The 16827-nt window shown below is 47.3% G+C and overlaps 2 protein-coding genes across 2 annotated transcripts; one reads left to right on the top strand and one right to left on the bottom strand.

Annotated features, from left to right (window-relative positions):
• The first annotated feature begins 846 nt into the window (after positions 1–846).
• Positions 847–7243, top strand: LOC117849548 (probable cellulose synthase A catalytic subunit 1 [UDP-forming]). Its single transcript, XM_034731122.2, has 14 exons — positions 847–1148; positions 1845–2040; positions 2259–2449; positions 2580–2664; positions 2754–2943; positions 3284–3550; positions 3653–3998; positions 4084–4221; positions 4308–4433; positions 4521–4733; positions 4808–5066; positions 5260–5456; positions 5586–5936; positions 6311–7243. The coding sequence occupies exons 1-14, from the start codon at positions 1062–1064 to the stop codon at positions 6896–6898; spliced, it is 3234 nt and encodes a 1077-aa protein (XP_034587013.1). The 5' UTR covers positions 847–1061; the 3' UTR covers positions 6899–7243.
• Positions 7244–10295: 3052 nt separating this feature from the next.
• Positions 10296–13564, bottom strand: LOC117849549 (glyoxylase I 4). The gene is made up of 3 exons (XM_034731123.2): positions 13074–13564; positions 12843–12948; positions 10296–10813 (listed from the first exon to the last, which is right to left on the bottom strand). The coding sequence occupies exons 1-3, from the start codon at positions 13244–13246 to the stop codon at positions 10472–10474; spliced, it is 621 nt and encodes a 206-aa protein (XP_034587014.1). The 5' UTR covers positions 13247–13564; the 3' UTR covers positions 10296–10471.
• Between the last annotated feature and the right edge of the window lie 3263 nt (positions 13565–16827).

The raw sequence follows: 16827 nt of genomic DNA, 5'->3' as shown, positions 1-16827 counted from the left end.
AAGGGAAGGGAGGAGCGTTTGGTAGTCTAGGCATTTCCAATTTGCACGAGAGATCCACTCAGTTGGAGGAAGGGGACAAAATCTGCGAGATGCTCCTCAAACTAGAAAAAAGACAAGTCACTGTCAAGAGATGCTTGCCCTATGTACAAGTGTAGTTACATAGGGAGTTGAAGGCGGTTCCCCAAAAGGGTAAAAAAAAGAAGTTACAACGAGACACTGATATTTCTTACCGGCAAATCGAGGATATTACTAACATTTCTTGGCACACAGAGAACTCTCTCCATCTCCATCCTATTCAGACTACATGCATCATTAACCTAGCACCGTGTGTAATTTTGGGCAAACTTTAGAATTGAGGTCGCTAACCATTTTTAGAGTTCCCTCAAAATTGCGGCCGCGGACACTGAGCTGGTGTTTTGACCGCCAATGATCACCAAACAATGAAACAAGCCTGCGATTTCAGCCGCGATCTCTCCAAGTCCATCTACCAATCGCACCCCCATGATCAGCCTGATGCCAACTCACACGGAACACGCATGGTGCACATGGCCGTTTCCTCACCCCCCCTTTTGCCACTAAATAAAAAAAAGGAAAAAAAATCCCCTCAAATCAAAAACAATAATCGGCGGCAGGTAGGAGGGCAATTCGCTCCGCCGACGGGGTGGAGCGGGCAGGCCCACCCGCTGCAGCCGGTCACCCGGCCCCACGCGCGCGCGCGAGCGGCGGGTGACAGCCTGTGGACACTGCGACGCGACGGAACAGCTCGGCGGCGACCGGCGGTAGCCGGTGGGAGGCGACTCCCACCAACTCAACTAAACTAACCGAGCCCAGCTTAATAGAAGAAGAGAAGGGGAAGGTGTGGAGAGGAAGCAGAGGCGGCAGCAGCACCTCCACTGCGGCATTGCGGCGAGCGCGGGGAGGGATCTGGGCATGGTGGTGGCCGCCGCCGCCGCTCGGATCTAGAGGCCCATTGCGGGCCGATCGGTCTCCGCCAGCCTCGTCGGTGTCGGTGGCGGTGAAGAGGTGTCGGTGGGGGTGGGGAGTGAAAGGGAGCGGCGGAGATGGCGGCGAACAAGGGGATGGTGGCGGGCTCGCACAAGCGCAACGAGTTCGTCATGATCCACCACGAGGGCGACGCGCCCGCCGCGGTACGTGTGCCCTCTCCCCCAATGCCGTCCTCGCTCCTCCTGATTCTGTTTGCGACGGCTTCATGCCGCGCGCGCGCGTGTGTCGGTGGATCTGGGCCGCGGCGTTGGTTTAGGTGTAACGCTCGGGTTCCCACCAATTACGTTTCTTCTGCGGGTATGCTCGTAGATTTGCCTCGTTTCTCCTCCCCGTTGCGGCGATGATTCCGTTTCACTGTGTAAGCCACTAGATCAGAGCATGCCCTCCCCGCGATTTCAGAATTGTTCCTGCGTGATCGAATTATTATCCGAACACTCGGGCTTCATGCGGCAAATCGCCAATTGGTATCGCCATAGTGGACGAGTTTCATCATTTCGGAGATTCAGTGAAATGCAGCCTCGGATTGTATAGATCCTATGTTTACCAAGTAATTTGCGTGCCTCAATAGTTCCGCTGACGACGAATTAGATCCTTGTTTGGCCTGGTGGAACGCACCTTTGTGACTACAACACCATGGAAACTGTTCATCTTCTGTAAATTGCCACTGCCCTTTCTGGTGTTTGGATCTTAGCCCCGACTTGAAGCTAAGTAGAAGTTGATCACCGATTGTTTTTCAGTCTGTTGCTCATGTGTGAAGTGCATGGGTGACTGATGTGCCATCAAGTTGTGAAATTCTGTTTGGATGTGGTGCTGACTTTGTTGTTATTTTGCTGATGCAGGCTAAGCCCGCGAAGAGTGCGAATGGGCAGGTCTGCCAGATTTGTGGTGACACTGTTGGTGTTTCAGCCACAGGCGATGTCTTTGTTGCCTGCAATGAGTGCGCCTTCCCTGTCTGCCGCCCTTGCTACGAGTATGAGCGCAAGGAGGGGAACCAGTGCTGCCCTCAGTGCAAGACTAGATACAGGAGACAGAAAGGTTGGTTTCCTTACGACTTCTTTGAGTGTTTGTGTATCTTGTATATGATAATAGTATATCGGGGAGTCCACATCATGCACTTACTTTATGTGAATAAAAGGTTGCAGTGTCGTGGACATTTTTCATGATGTTGACAACCGAGATTAAACCTTCTCATCCATTTCATTCTCAGTAACAGTAATTAACAACGTCTTTCTTCCTCTTGGATGAAAATTCAGGTAGCCCTCGAGTTCACGGTGATGAGGAGGAGGAAGATGTTGATGACCTGGACAATGAATTCAACTATAAGCAAGGCAATGGGAAAGGCCCAGAGTGGCAGCTGCATGGTCAAGGAGATGACGCTGATCTGTCTTCATCCGCTCGCCATGAGCCGCATCATCGGATTCCCCGCCTGACAAGTGGGCAGCAGGTATCATATATGCTCATGTTCATTTATCGATGTTGATCTTGATACCATGGTGCATTTACTCGTGTTATTATTCTTGTTTCTATATGAATATGTGCTCTTACAAACTAACATTCTGACAACTTTTCTTCAGATATCTGGAGAGATCCCTGATGCTTCCCCTGACCGTCATTCTATCCGCAGTCCAACATCAAGCTATGTTGATCCAAGCGTCCCAGGTATTCTATCATACATCATAAATTGCTACTTTTGAGATTTATCTGCATATTAGTGGGGAAGCATTAATATTTTTTTACTATGATTTCAGTTCCTGTGAGGATTGTGGACCCCTCGAAGGACTTGAATTCCTATGGGCTTAATAGTGTTGACTGGAAGGAAAGAGTTGAGAGCTGGAGGGTTAAACAGGACAAAAATATGATGCAAGTGACTAATAAATATCCAGAGGCTAGAGGAGGAGACATGGAGGGAACTGGCTCAAATGGTGAAGATATGCAAATGTATAAACTACTTTCCTTTGCCTATGCTATTATACTTCTGATAGTGCATTAGATTTAGGATTGCATAATATAATTTCACATTTGATACGGGAACTTGGATTGCTTTGGGATGAACAACTAGCGGGGGGTATGTTATACCAGCATACACTGAAGAGGACTCACAGGGGCATTAAAGTTCTCATTCATGTTAATCAATGACTATGAGATAGTTTTGCATTTGTGAGTAGATGATCTATTTTCCCCCCTCCTTAGCTAACATTTACTAATGGTGTGCTGATTCATGTTTATAGTTGATTTTGCTTCAAAGAAACTGAGGTATCTTTAATTTTCTTTGTGGCAGGGTTGATGATGCACGGCTACCTCTGAGCCGTATTGTGCCGATTTCCTCAAACCAGCTCAACCTTTACCGGATAGTGATCATTCTCCGTCTTATCATCCTGTGCTTCTTCTTCCAGTATCGTGTCACTCATCCAGTGCGTGATGCTTATGGATTGTGGCTAGTATCTGTTATCTGTGAGGTTTGGTTTGCCTTGTCTTGGCTTCTTGATCAGTTCCCAAAATGGCATCCAATCAACCGTGAGACATACCTTGACAGGCTTGCATTGAGGTAAGCTGCAAAACTGGTGCACATTTATCCAAGATTTTGGGTACTGAAATGCTCCATGTGTTGAAATCTTGTGTGTTGATATGCCTAATTCTAATGTTGCAGGTATGATAGAGAGGGAGAACCATCGCAGCTGGCTCCCATTGACGTCTTTGTCAGTACAGTGGATCCACTGAAGGAACCTCCATTGATCACAGCCAATACTGTTTTGTCCATTCTTGCTGTGGATTATCCTGTTGACAAAGTGTCATGCTATGTTTCTGATGATGGTTCAGCTATGTTGACTTTTGAGTCTCTATCAGAAACTGCGGAATTTGCTAGGAAGTGGGTTCCCTTCTGCAAAAAGCACAACATTGAACCGAGAGCTCCAGAATTTTACTTCGCTCAAAAAATAGACTACCTAAAGGACAAAATCCAACCTTCATTTGTTAAAGAAAGGCGAGCAATGAAGGTAAGCTATAAATATCATAGTTACACTACTGTACTCTTGCTGCACCTTTTGCTTAGGTTTTAACTTTGGGTATGCTTTGTTTCAGAGAGAGTACGAAGAATTCAAAGTAAGAATCAATGCCCTTGTTGCCAAAGCACAGAAAGTGCCTGAAGAGGGTTGGACCATGGCTGATGGAACTGCTTGGCCTGGGAATAATACAAGGGATCACCCTGGAATGATTCAGGTGCCCTTTACTTTAAATGAAACCATTTCTTAAAAAAAATTGGATGAAACTTAGATCTTATTGAACTTGCTCTATGTGCAAATCAGGTGTTCTTGGGGCACAGTGGTGGGCTTGACACTGATGGAAATGAGTTACCCCGCCTTGTCTATGTTTCTCGTGAAAAGAGACCAGGCTTCCAGCATCACAAGAAGGCTGGTGCAATGAATGCCCTGGTATGTTTATGCTCCTTGAAGTCACTTCTACGCCTTGCACTGTATTTTATATTCTATACTAATTATATCCCTTTTGCTGGTGGGCAGATTCGTGTATCTGCTGTGCTTACAAATGGTGCCTATCTTCTCAATGTGGATTGTGACCATTATTTCAACAGCAGCAAAGCTCTTAGAGAAGCAATGTGCTTCATGATGGATCCTGCACTAGGAAGGAAAACTTGTTATGTACAGTTTCCACAAAGATTCGATGGCATTGACTTGCACGATCGATATGCTAATCGCAACATAGTTTTCTTTGATGTAAGTCTGACGGAGTGGTAGTGCTTCTGTTACAAAACCAATTTTTCATAGCTCACATGATATTTGTTTTACAGATCAACATGAAAGGTCTAGATGGCATCCAGGGTCCAGTTTATGTGGGAACAGGATGCTGTTTCAACAGGCAGGCTTTGTACGGCTATGATCCTGTATTGACTGAAGCCGATCTGGAACCTAACATTGTTGTTAAGAGCTGCTGTGGTAGAAGGAAGAAAAAGAACAAGAGTTATATGGATAGCCAAAGCCGTATTATGAAAAGAACAGAATCTTCAGCTCCTATCTTCAACATGGAAGACATCGAAGAGGGCATTGAAGGTGTGTGCCTGCTCTTATGCATTTCTGACCTTACTTTTATTCTTAGAGATTTGAGAACAATATTGCTTATACTGCATTATCAGGCATGCTTCTGCTTCTCTTAATCTGATTTTTGGACATAAAAGAACAAAATAAATCTTAAGCTACTCAAGTTGGCTGGCTCCTGCTGATCTTACTTTTGGAATCCCATCAGGTTATGAGGATGAAAGGTCAGTGCTTATGTCCCAGAGGAAATTGGAGAAACGCTTTGGCCAGTCTCCAATTTTCATTGCATCCACCTTTATGACTCAAGGTGGCATACCACCTTCAACAAACCCAGCTTCTCTACTAAAGGAAGCTATCCATGTCATCAGCTGTGGGTACGAGGACAAAACTGAATGGGGCAAAGAGGTTAGTGTGGCAAGCAAAGTTTCCCTCTTTCTTTCGTGTTATAGAGTTATTTAACTTTGTATCTTGGCATAGAATTACTTTTCCCATTCCAGGACTCAGAATATGATTTTCCGTTTTATGTTGTTTCAGATTGGCTGGATTTACGGTTCAGTTACGGAGGATATTCTTACTGGGTTTAAGATGCACGCAAGAGGCTGGCAGTCAATCTACTGCATGCCACCACGGCCTTGTTTCAAGGGTTCTGCACCAATCAATCTTTCCGATCGTCTTAATCAAGTGCTCCGTTGGGCTCTTGGGTCAGTTGAAATTCTGCTTAGCAGACATTGTCCTATCTGGTATGGCTACAGCGGGCGGTTGAAGCTTCTGGAGAGGCTGGCTTACATCAATACCATTGTTTATCCAATCACATCCATTCCACTCATCGCCTATTGTGTGCTTCCTGCTATTTGTCTCCTTACAAACAAATTTATCATTCCTGAGGTTAGTCACAAGAACTTCCTTGCTCTGTTGTTCAATACTTTTAGTATCATTTCTGCTGTTCTCATTATTGCCCTTTTATTATATATCACTGCTCTAACCTGTATAACTGCTGTCACATTGACATCACAACTAGTACAAGTGTCAGCCATAACTATTACGTGTTTCCCTTGGCATTTTTCTTCTTACCCAATATAGAGTGTATTATTTTGAATTATTACACTTCTGAGGTTGATGGATGCAAGCAAACAACATTTTTGTGCTGTCATAAGTTCAAGTTCAGCAGCGATCTGTTGTTTTGCTAAATTCTGCAGACACTTTCCATTGAGTATTATGTGGTCAACTTTCTAATGTTCATATATTGTTGTGATGTGCAGATTAGTAATTATGCTGGGATGTTCTTCATTCTCCTTTTTGCCTCTATTTTTGCCACTGGTATATTGGAGCTTAGATGGAGTGGTGTTGGCATTGAAGATTGGTGGAGAAATGAGCAGTTTTGGGTTATTGGTGGCACCTCTGCCCATCTCTTCGCGGTGTTCCAGGGTCTGCTGAAAGTGCTGGCCGGGATTGATACCAACTTCACAGTTACCTCAAAGGCATCTGATGAGGATGGCGACTTTGCTGAGCTATATGTGTTCAAGTGGACCAGTTTGCTCATCCCACCAACCACTGTGCTTGTCATTAACCTGGTCGGAATGGTGGCAGGAATTTCATATGCTATTAACAGTGGCTACCAATCCTGGGGTCCGCTTTTTGGAAAGCTGTTCTTCTCAATCTGGGTGATCCTCCATCTCTACCCTTTCCTCAAGGGTCTCATGGGCAGGCAGAACCGCACGCCAACCATCGTCATTGTCTGGTCCATCCTCCTTGCGTCTATCTTCTCCCTGCTGTGGGTGAAGATTGACCCTTTCATCTCCCCAACACAGAAAGCCGTTGCTTTGGGGCAATGCGGCGTGAACTGCTGATCAGGACTATGAGACCCCTTCGTCGAAAAGTCTCAATCAAGATCTACCCCCTCGTGTAAATACCTGAGGAGGCTACATGGGAAATTTTTTGCTGTAGATGAAAGATGGATTGCGTCTAAATTATGCCCCTGTTTACTAGCTTATTCGGTGCCAGTGCTACAGCGTAAATTGTGAATTTATACGTGGTGTTGATTGTTTTAGAGTAAATTATCATTTGTTTTGAGGAACACAGTTCACAGAGAGTATATGACAGTTATTTATACGCAAAGACTCTGATACATTCTTTGGTTTGTGAGCAAACACTGTAATCTCTTAGCACAACTATATAAGGGATTTTCTGATCAACTCTCTTGTTTCTGGTGCCGGGAAATATGGAAACAGTGATCCGCTGGCAACAATTTGTGCTGGTTGCTGGTGATTGCAATCTGCAATGCTTGAAAGACACGGAGGATCAACATCTTGCGCTCTATCTGGTATGCAGGAACCATATGGTAGCACAGGTATTGAACTGCCGCTTGAGCGCTAGCTTGTTTTCTGTTGGTATTATGCTCCAGCCAGCACACTAGGCTGCGCAGCCTTGTTGGCTGTTGCTCTCGTGGATGGTAGTTCTTGTTGAGACGTGCGATGGAACTTGTGAAGCTGAGCTCCATGTACACCAACTGGTAACTCTTGGCATGTAACGTGATACTGCCTGCACAATATCATGGAGGGAAGTTACACACCGAGAGGCTCAGGCAATTTGAAAACTGTTGGCAGTCTTTCTTAAAGAAGGTAATTTGAGGCGGAAAAGCTCGTATCTGTTTCGGCCCTCAAAAAAAAAAAGAAGCTCGTATCTGTTTCGTGCAAAAGGTCCAAGAAGCAAAGTAGCCCAAGTGCTGCCTGGTACCACCGACCCCAGTCCAGTCCGCCAGTTGGTACCTGGGACTAGGCCGAAGAGGCCCACGGGGTGCTATGCTGTCGTGTTGTGTGGGCTGGTGCATTGCGGCCAGGCCAAGGTCGCTTTAGTGGGTGTTTGGCTCACCCATGCTAAAGTTTAAAGTTTAGCACCCGTCACATCGAATGTTTGAATACTAATTAAAAGTATCTAATATAGGATAATTTCAAAACTAATTGCACAGATAGAGTATAATTCACGAGACGAATCTATTAAGCCTAATTAGTCCATGATTTGACAATGTGGTGCTACAGTAACCATTTGTTAATGATAGATTAATTAGGCTTAATCAATTCATCCCGCGAATTAGAAAGAGGTTATGCAATTAGTTTTATAATTAGCTCATGTTTAATCTTTCTAATTAGGATCTGAACATTCAATGCGATCTTGTTAAAGTTTAGCACCTCGTATCCAAACACCCCTTACTCGCAGGGGCTCAGCTGCTAGCAGCTGGAGGGTGGTGGAGCTTGGATACCCAATCCATCGCCTGCAAATAAACCGACACAGTGGGTGCGTTGCAATCCTTGGCCATTTCGCATGCGTACTGATCGTTGGTATAGTGACGGGACCCTATCATCATCTCTCTCTCGGCTCCAGGGTGATATCTGACTCACGCAGGCACTCACGTGTGGAAACTTCCTTTTCCTGTCGCCTTTGTCACTGCTGCTCGGTCTCTCTACTCCACGAGATATTTCAAGTTTTCCCGACCGAGAGTGAGGGAGACCACACAGCACAATTCCCTCCCTGAAGCAGAGAGAGCATGGAAACACGGTTCTTTTGGTCTTATTCTAGATTATTGCATGTGTGGTCTCAATTCCAGATCTTTTTTTCTTTTATTTCACCTTGTGATCATCAGCAATGATCCCATCCGACTCCCCAGACACCTCACCTGGATGTGGATGTAATGGATTCTTGCTCCCCTTCCTCTGTTATTCCTTCTCTTCACCCTGATGTTTTCCTCGTGACCGGCCGTATCTTGTTTGCGAACGGAAAATTCAGCCGGCCCCTTGTGTTTTCTTCTTCCTTCAGATAAAAAAAATCTCAGGAGGTGTTACTTTCCTTCACGCCTCTCTTGTCGAGATAATGGCGAATGCGCGATGCTCTCCTGTCGTTCCGGATTAGCACGCCCACGAAATGCCGCGTCGGCACAGCGAGTCCGCGAGCACGTGAGCACGGACCGGGGAAGACAGCGACTGGGACGTATCTGGATGCCTGCGTCTTGAATATGATATGTGACGTAGTGGTGGAGCTTCAAGTGCACTGTTACTCTATGCAAATTTCCCACCGGCCTTCGCTATCCTCCGCCCTCGATGTGACCCTCTTTTCGTGTTTTAAATGATGTGACGAGTATTTCCAACGTAAAATGGTCAAAAAATAGTCAAAATATAAATTGCTATCCTAAATTTTTTAAACTATGACCTAATTTTCTATCTCCTGTGTGCAAATATACCAATCTACGTATCCATCCAACACGAGTTTGCCATATTCTCTCTCCGACAGTATATGTATACATGTATATAGATTGCTATCTCTATATTCTCTCCTCCCTAGCGGCGGGAAGGCCACCCGCCCCTGGTCGGAGCTTTCCGCGCCGCTTCTGTCCCCTCCGCCCCTGCGTCACCGGCGTCCCCCTTGCCTCCGGCCACCGCTGCCGCCATGGAAATCCACCACGGGCTCGATTCCACCGTCCCCATGCTCGATTCCGCCGTCCCCGTGCTCGATTGACATCCACTGAGCCAAGCTAGCTCAACCCTCCGTGCGCGCTGCTGGTCTTGAATCAGTGACAAGGACGAAGGTGAGGTGCGGGAGGAGATGAGGACCGGCTCCAGAACAGCAATTAGGGCGGCGTACCTTGCAGGAGTAGTCGCAGGCGTTGTAGGGCACAAACCGGAAGCCCCCGTTGCCGGACTCGTGCAGGCGGCCGACCTCGTCGGCGCCCCCGACGAGGAGCTGCGGGAGCGAGAAGCCGTGGCCCCGCGCGGCAGCAGGGGACGCCGGGCGCGGGCCGGGAGCAGAGGACGGCGTGGGGAGCAGCAGAGAGGACGCCGGCGCGCGGGCGTGGTGCGCGGCGGCGCGAGTGGCGGCGTCAGGAGGATTGCGCCGGCGGAATGAGAGGAGGAAAGGATAAGAAGACGAGTGAAGTTATAGATTAGCACCTGGAAAAAGATTTTATTCACATATTAATCCTTGAAAGGATTATAGGTCACCAGTTTTGCATGACCTGTTGGAAGTATCTAAATTTTTCTCGCTCCTGTACCTAAAACCCTCTCTCCTGTACCTAAAACTGGTTTTAGATCACCAGTTTTATATATGCTGTGGAGATGCTAGAATAGAACGTCCCATTACGATTGTCTGAAGAAGTCTCAAATGAGACTAACTGGATGAAAATCATACAGGCCCCAACTCAGGAGCTCAGAAAATTCTCAAGAAACCGTTGGCTCTTAGTAAAGGTTGAGCGCAAAATGAACTAAAGATTGAGGACAGGCTCAAGACGAAACCTTCCCGCCTTGGTTTATTCTTCTTTCACTTAAAATGTGAGTTTTTAACTCTTACACACAGGCCTACTACACTCAACGCATATACAAGCGCCAGTCGCACTCGCACGGGTGCGCGCGCACGACATGGCTCGCCATGCCTGCTCACGCGCAGGAGATGTGCGCCTCCTCGCCGACGCGGATGGCCTGCGTCGCCGCCGCCGACGGCACGCACTGCGCGGCCGCCGCCGGAGCCGAAGGCACCGCGCTGCCCTGCTGCTGCTGCATGACGACAGCGCGCTTGCATGCCCCCAGGACGGGCGCGCGGTCGCCGCCGGCGAGCGGGATGACGGGGAGGTTGTCGCAGTTGCAGATCTCGATCATGAAACCGTCGGGGTCGTGGAAGAAGATCTGGTCGACGTTGATGCCGCCCTCCTCCACGCACCGCTGCACGTACGGGATGCCCATCTCCTTCAGCCGCCGCTCCACCGCCGCCATGCTCTCGCACTGCACACAGATAGAGAATAGCACAGAACAAAAGCTGTCACTTCACGGATTAACATGAGATACCGTCAGTAAGATATTTTTCTACTTCGGCCCTCGTGCTAGATTTCTGCGATGTGAGTCAGCAAGGCGACAAAGTACGATCCTTATCACTATCCACCTCAGCTTTTCGTGGCTGCTGACTCAGAAACTACACCACACACACACACAGGCGACTGTCTGCTTGCTCTCGTACCAATGATGAGGAGATGGACTCGTCACCAGCTCGTGTCCGAAAATATCTCGATCGACGTGTCGACGCATGGCCACAAACCACAAGAGATCGTCGTCCTCGCAGCAGCAACGAACGTGACGATAGGTACCGGCCGGCACGGCTTGGAACGTCCAAATAGCTAGCTGCTAGCCGGTACACGGCCGTGATCGCCAGCGGAAATGACGTGGCGCTTGCTGCCTCCGTGGTACTATAACGCGTGCTACTGGACAATGATGTCTCTTTCGTGACTGCTAATGTTCCGCAGACATTTGTGTTGGTTGCTGGGACAAGCTAAGAGGGGCCGAGATCGATCGATGAGCTAGCGATGGAGGTGTCTGAGTGCATGTGATCGTGTGCGTCCTTGGAAAGGGAGGTTAGGGGGAAAGCAACCAGTGCATCAACAGTACATGGCTGACCTAACAGCTTGGCTGCTGGAGGGACATGCATGCATATGAAGCTCTAGAGAGTTCTGAATCCCGAACCTTTACAAAAGAAAAATAGAATCCAATGCCCAATGGAATAAAAAGGAGTCTCTCGAGTTTATTGCTTCTGGTTTTGGTTGTATCTTGAAAAAAAAAGGATTAATTTGGTCTGTTGGGGAACCGGTGGACGTGACAAACCTGAACTGATTTTATGGTACCTCTGACACCTTACAGCCAAGGTTGATAATATACACTATTCGATAAAATATAGTGCACATAGCCAATTGTATATTTTGGGAGGAATTGAAGTACATCATAGTGATATAGCTTTAGCTCAACGAAACCACCACCTCCTCCTTTTACCTCCAATCTTGATGTAAGTGTAGTATAAGAGCAATGGAGCATCTATGCATACACGCACTTGTCCCTCGCCCATTCTCATCGCTATTGGACCATCCAAAGGCTCCGTAGACGACGAACCCGTCACAATCATATTATGGCTCTACGTAGATTTTTATTATTACGCAAGGTACCGTCGCGGAACTAAAACGTCGAGCTAGCTTGGAACTTTTGAGCTACGAAATAATAGCTGGGTCCTGGGCGTACTGCATTTCTAGAGCCGGTAGGTTGGAAGGAAGGCATCGCTCGATGCCTCCCGAGCGATGCCTCCCCCTAATAAAGCCCTAACTGGAATCGTCGCTACATGCATGTTGGCTAGAGCACGTCACCGTCGGCCGCAGCGGTAGAATCCAAACCATACACTAGCTCATTTCTTCTAGCTCTCTTCCCTGATTCCGTCCAAGATAAGTAGCCCACAAGCAAGCTATCTACCCTGATCTGCATGCACACGATTCTGGTTCCATCAATATATGATCTGGTAGCAGAGTCGTGGAACACGATCCTAACCTGTCACGAGACGGATCAACCCATCCTAGGAAAAAGGAAGAGCTAGCGTAGTGGCAAGGGAACACCACCAATTAATCCCACTTGTTTTCCCGGCGCGGCGGCCGATCGACCACCGTCGCTATCCATCCCGGCCGGCACGAGAGTTTCCCCCCCCGGAAATGGAGGCGGTTAGCTTATTAGCTGGGGGTGTCGTCCTCCATTTGACGTCGCGTGCGCCGCGCGCCTCTCGTCTCCGTGACGGACATGGACGTTGCGAAAGCAACCTTGCCCCATGCGCTGCCAAGCGCGGGAGGAGGCCGTTGGAGGCTAGCGGGCTAAGGTACCGTGCGGGTTAATCGATCAAGCTTGAAATGATTGGCTAGTTGTTTCCGAGTAACTAATGCGCCGTTGGCGGATCCGTTGGCGATTCCACGATCAACAAGGGATTGCTAGCTGTCGAGTGAGTGCGTACCTGGAAGGAGATGTGGTTGTCCTTTGGGTTGATCTCCCTCTTCTCCGGCAGGCTGCCGGGGTCCTCCGACTGCAGCAGGTGGATCCCGATCCCGTAGTTGAACAGCCTGCAGTTGTTGGTTGCGTTTCGCATCACGCGGAATTCGATCGTCAGCACTCAAATAAAGTGCAGTTGAACTGCTAGCTGTATGCGACAAGTTAGTCGAAGCAGGACGACGAGCGTAATCATTACCAGGCGCCGTCGAAGTCGAAGGATCCCGGGCGGCGGATGGGGACGAACCCCAGCACGTCGGTGTAGAAGCTCAGCGACTCCTCCACCGACCGGCACACGATGCTGATGTGGTTCAGCGACGCCAACGGCAGCACCCCGCCGCCGTAGCTCCCCGCCGCCGACGACTTCACCATGTCCTCGTGCTCCTCTCTGGCCGGTAAGGTGAACGATTACTGTGTCGAGTCGAGCTACGAGCTGCTCGAGCCGGCGTCGATGATACCGATCGAGATGGCAACCAAGCTGCCTCGCTCGCTCGCTCCTGCTGTGGTCAGAGCTAGTATATATCTCTGCAGCCACCAGAGTGGTCTTTTCACTTCCTCTGCTGCGCTACCACTCGCTGTCAATGGAGGTGGCTGGGATGGGCTGGGCTGGGCTGTTGGGTACGCACTACGCTCTCTAACGACAAGCTCCTCACTGATACATAACAGCAAGTGATGTGTGATGAGAAGGTGGTGGTGGTGCGAGATGGATTATATAGCCGCGGCCCCTCGCACGGGCTCCCGCCACGCGGATCTCGCCGCGAGACGCGTGGATCCACGTCATCCTCCAGATCTTTCTATCCATCTTCCACGACGCGACCCCTACGGCGGTAAAGCTAGCTAAGCTACCCGGGGACTCCACGCTAGTGAAGCTCCCCACTCCGTTTCATCTCGATCCGTTTCCTTTCCGCTCTAGGAAGCTCTCCCTGACCTACTAGCTTAGCTAGCCATCTGCTAGAAATTATAACCTCGGACACTGTCAATCTTGATCGATCTGTGACCAACGTCCAACGCAAAACGCTCCGCTCGGTTAAAATTCGTGCATCAGCGAAACGCGGCGGCCGTCAGGCAGCTGCTACTATACGCGGTAGGGTTCCAGAGGCTTCCACACGGAAGCTGGACTGCTACGACTGCAGCCGGAGGATGACACCTGTCCCCGGGCCGAGCTCGATCGATCCTTTCCGGTGTCTGCTGTGGTCGAGAGATTCGTGACGCTGTCTGCTGTCCACAAATTCATCGAATTGGGTCCCGACGAGAAACCCAACCGAGGATGTATCCGGTCTCATTGGGGGCAGGACAATATCAGTCTCGTGGATCAAGGCTGGCATGCGTACATGCAGAGGTACGCTCAGGCCCACCGATCGACGCCGCAACTACCAGCAGACCGGGTAAGAAAAATGGAGCTGTGTGTAGGAACTTTTGAGGCCATTGGTACAGCATATTTATTTTTTCAATATAAAAGAACACATGTACCTGATGATCGATCGTGCACGGACGTCGTTCCTATTGGGTGCGTATCGACACTTGAAATTTTCAAAGTAGGTACGGATTGAAAATCAAAATGGCTACCCATTTATTACAGATACCACATGTTTATTTATTTATGTGTGCACGGACACGCATGATGAATGAACGAACGTGTGCAAGGTTGTTGAGCCGAGCAAGACCTAGATGTTTGATCATGTTGCAATTAATAAGCCGACAAATCGAAGCAAATCAACGACCTGATATATAATAACTGATTAACAATACACAGATGAGATGATCACCATATCTTTTAACCACATAACACCTCTCCTTCCTCGTGTCGTGTGTCTATATACAGCTATGTGATGCTAGGATTGGCCACCAGCGGTCCTTCCCACCCGCGTAGACCCGCGCCTCCCTGCCTCTAGGCTACAGCCGAGCGAACCAGAGCAGCCTGCAAGTAGCGAGCGAGCCGAGCGCGTTGGTCATTTACGGTCTCGTATCCGTGATCAGCAGTAGGATTAGCGTGCGTTTCTTCCCTGCTGCATTAACTGATAGTAACTCTGCTGCTGGATTTTGTCAAAACAAAAAATAGAACACCGCTGCTGCTGTATTTCCTATTAAACAAACATGCATGTCTATTGTGCTGTCTTAACGTATTTGCGTTTGAGGTACAAGGTTACGAGAATATGCTATTGTATTATTTACGTCTATATGCAAGTGCCCGAATTTTTTCCCAACAAAATATGAACAGTTTTGTATATACCTGCATGCAAGTGCACAATCAGTTACGAAAATATTTTTAAATCACGAACTAAGGTACGCAAATAGATTGAGCCAGTTGGAGAATAGGAGAAAAAATTACCACAAAATATTTACTAGAATTGGAATGACTCGATATGATAATTTGGAGGTACCACAATTTTGCATTATGAAATTCTGAGGAACCGATTACTCTAATGGTGCGATGTATTTAACTATTTATCATAAACTAATTATGTTAATTCATATGGCTCAAGACAATAATTCGCTGCGCCTCAGCAAGATTGCGTCTTGGCACGTCCTGGACACGGCCTGTGTTAGTCACCTAACTAAAAAATTATTACGGTAATTCAAATGAAGCAAGATGATAATTAGGATAAAGAGTTACTACAATTTGGCATCAAGATGTTTCGAGGAACTAGTTAATATAATCGATGAGTTTACTACATTTTGGCGGGGGAGTTACCACATTTTTTGTGTGAAGTACTCACATGGTGAGATCAATTTACCAGCTACTAGAATATTGTGTTTGTATATATGACACTTGATACTGCTTGTCTTGGTCACATAACTAAAAATTATTATGGTAACTTGAACGGCGCAAGATGATAAATAGGACGGAGAGTTACTACAATTTGGTATCAATGTTCTAAGGAACCAGTTCCTATAATCGATGAGTTTACCACAGTCAGGCGGGAGGTTACCACAATGGATTAGTTACCAAAATGATGAGATCAATTTACCAGTTACTGGGCTATTGTATTTGCATATTCAATATAATAGTGAATTCGTACGATCTGACATTTTGATCTATATGCTATTCAAATTTTAGATTTCTGACAAAATACGACAATGCCTTCAGTTCTCTGTACATACTTCATACAATGAATTACCATAATGGGGAGAAAAGAGTAGGCCATAGCACAAATTGAGTTTTAACGTGTCACCTATATATTGAGTTGTACACAGTACAGAACAAGCTGCATTTGTCCGTCAAAAACAAACAAATCAATTGTACAACAAGACAGCAACCCTCACTACACACCCTGCAATCATCAATGTTATTCCTATGTCATTTTCACAGGTAAGTCAATGGTGCTCTTAATTAATCAGGATGTGGGAATCATAGCGCCGTATCCTAGGCAGTTTCCTTGCTGTAACAGTGAGAGAATATCAGAATCGGTCTCGTGGATCAGGCCGGCATGCGCACATGCAGAGGTACGCTCAGGCCCACCGATCGACGCCGCAACTACCAGCAGACCCGCCGACGGTGCCTGTAATAGTCCACAAATGCTTCATCGCCATCGTCGCATGGTTTGAGGTGTAAGTGAACTTGATTATCCGTAGCTATAGAGCAGCCCTGATCATGAGAGCAAAATTTCCAACAAAATGGAGAGGGCAACCATGGGGAGCAGCCAGACGAACCCATAGTTGGACTTGGGATCCAGCTCCATTTCCAGATAGAGCAACCCTCAAATCTACACAATATTATTATTACTTTTAAAGCAGCAAAATTAACCCTCAAGAGAGGCGATAGAAAAGAAAGATAATTTTATAAATAAACTAAGTATTCATTTTAGATGTACACTTAGTGGATAGTTTATTTTGAATTTTAAAATACCACTAAAGTACCTCTATATATGCTTTTAAATTACCCTTTTTTTTAGAAAGTGGAAAAGATCCCGGCCTCTGCGACTTGTACCACTATTGAATATAAAAAAATAAAC

This window comes from Setaria viridis, chromosome 3 (assembly GCF_005286985.2).
Source record: "Setaria viridis chromosome 3, Setaria_viridis_v4.0, whole genome shotgun sequence".
Lineage (NCBI taxonomy): Eukaryota > Viridiplantae > Streptophyta > Magnoliopsida > Poales > Poaceae > Setaria > Setaria viridis.
The sequence above is the reverse complement of the archived record's forward strand: the minus strand, read 5'-3'. Positions and strand labels throughout refer to the sequence as shown.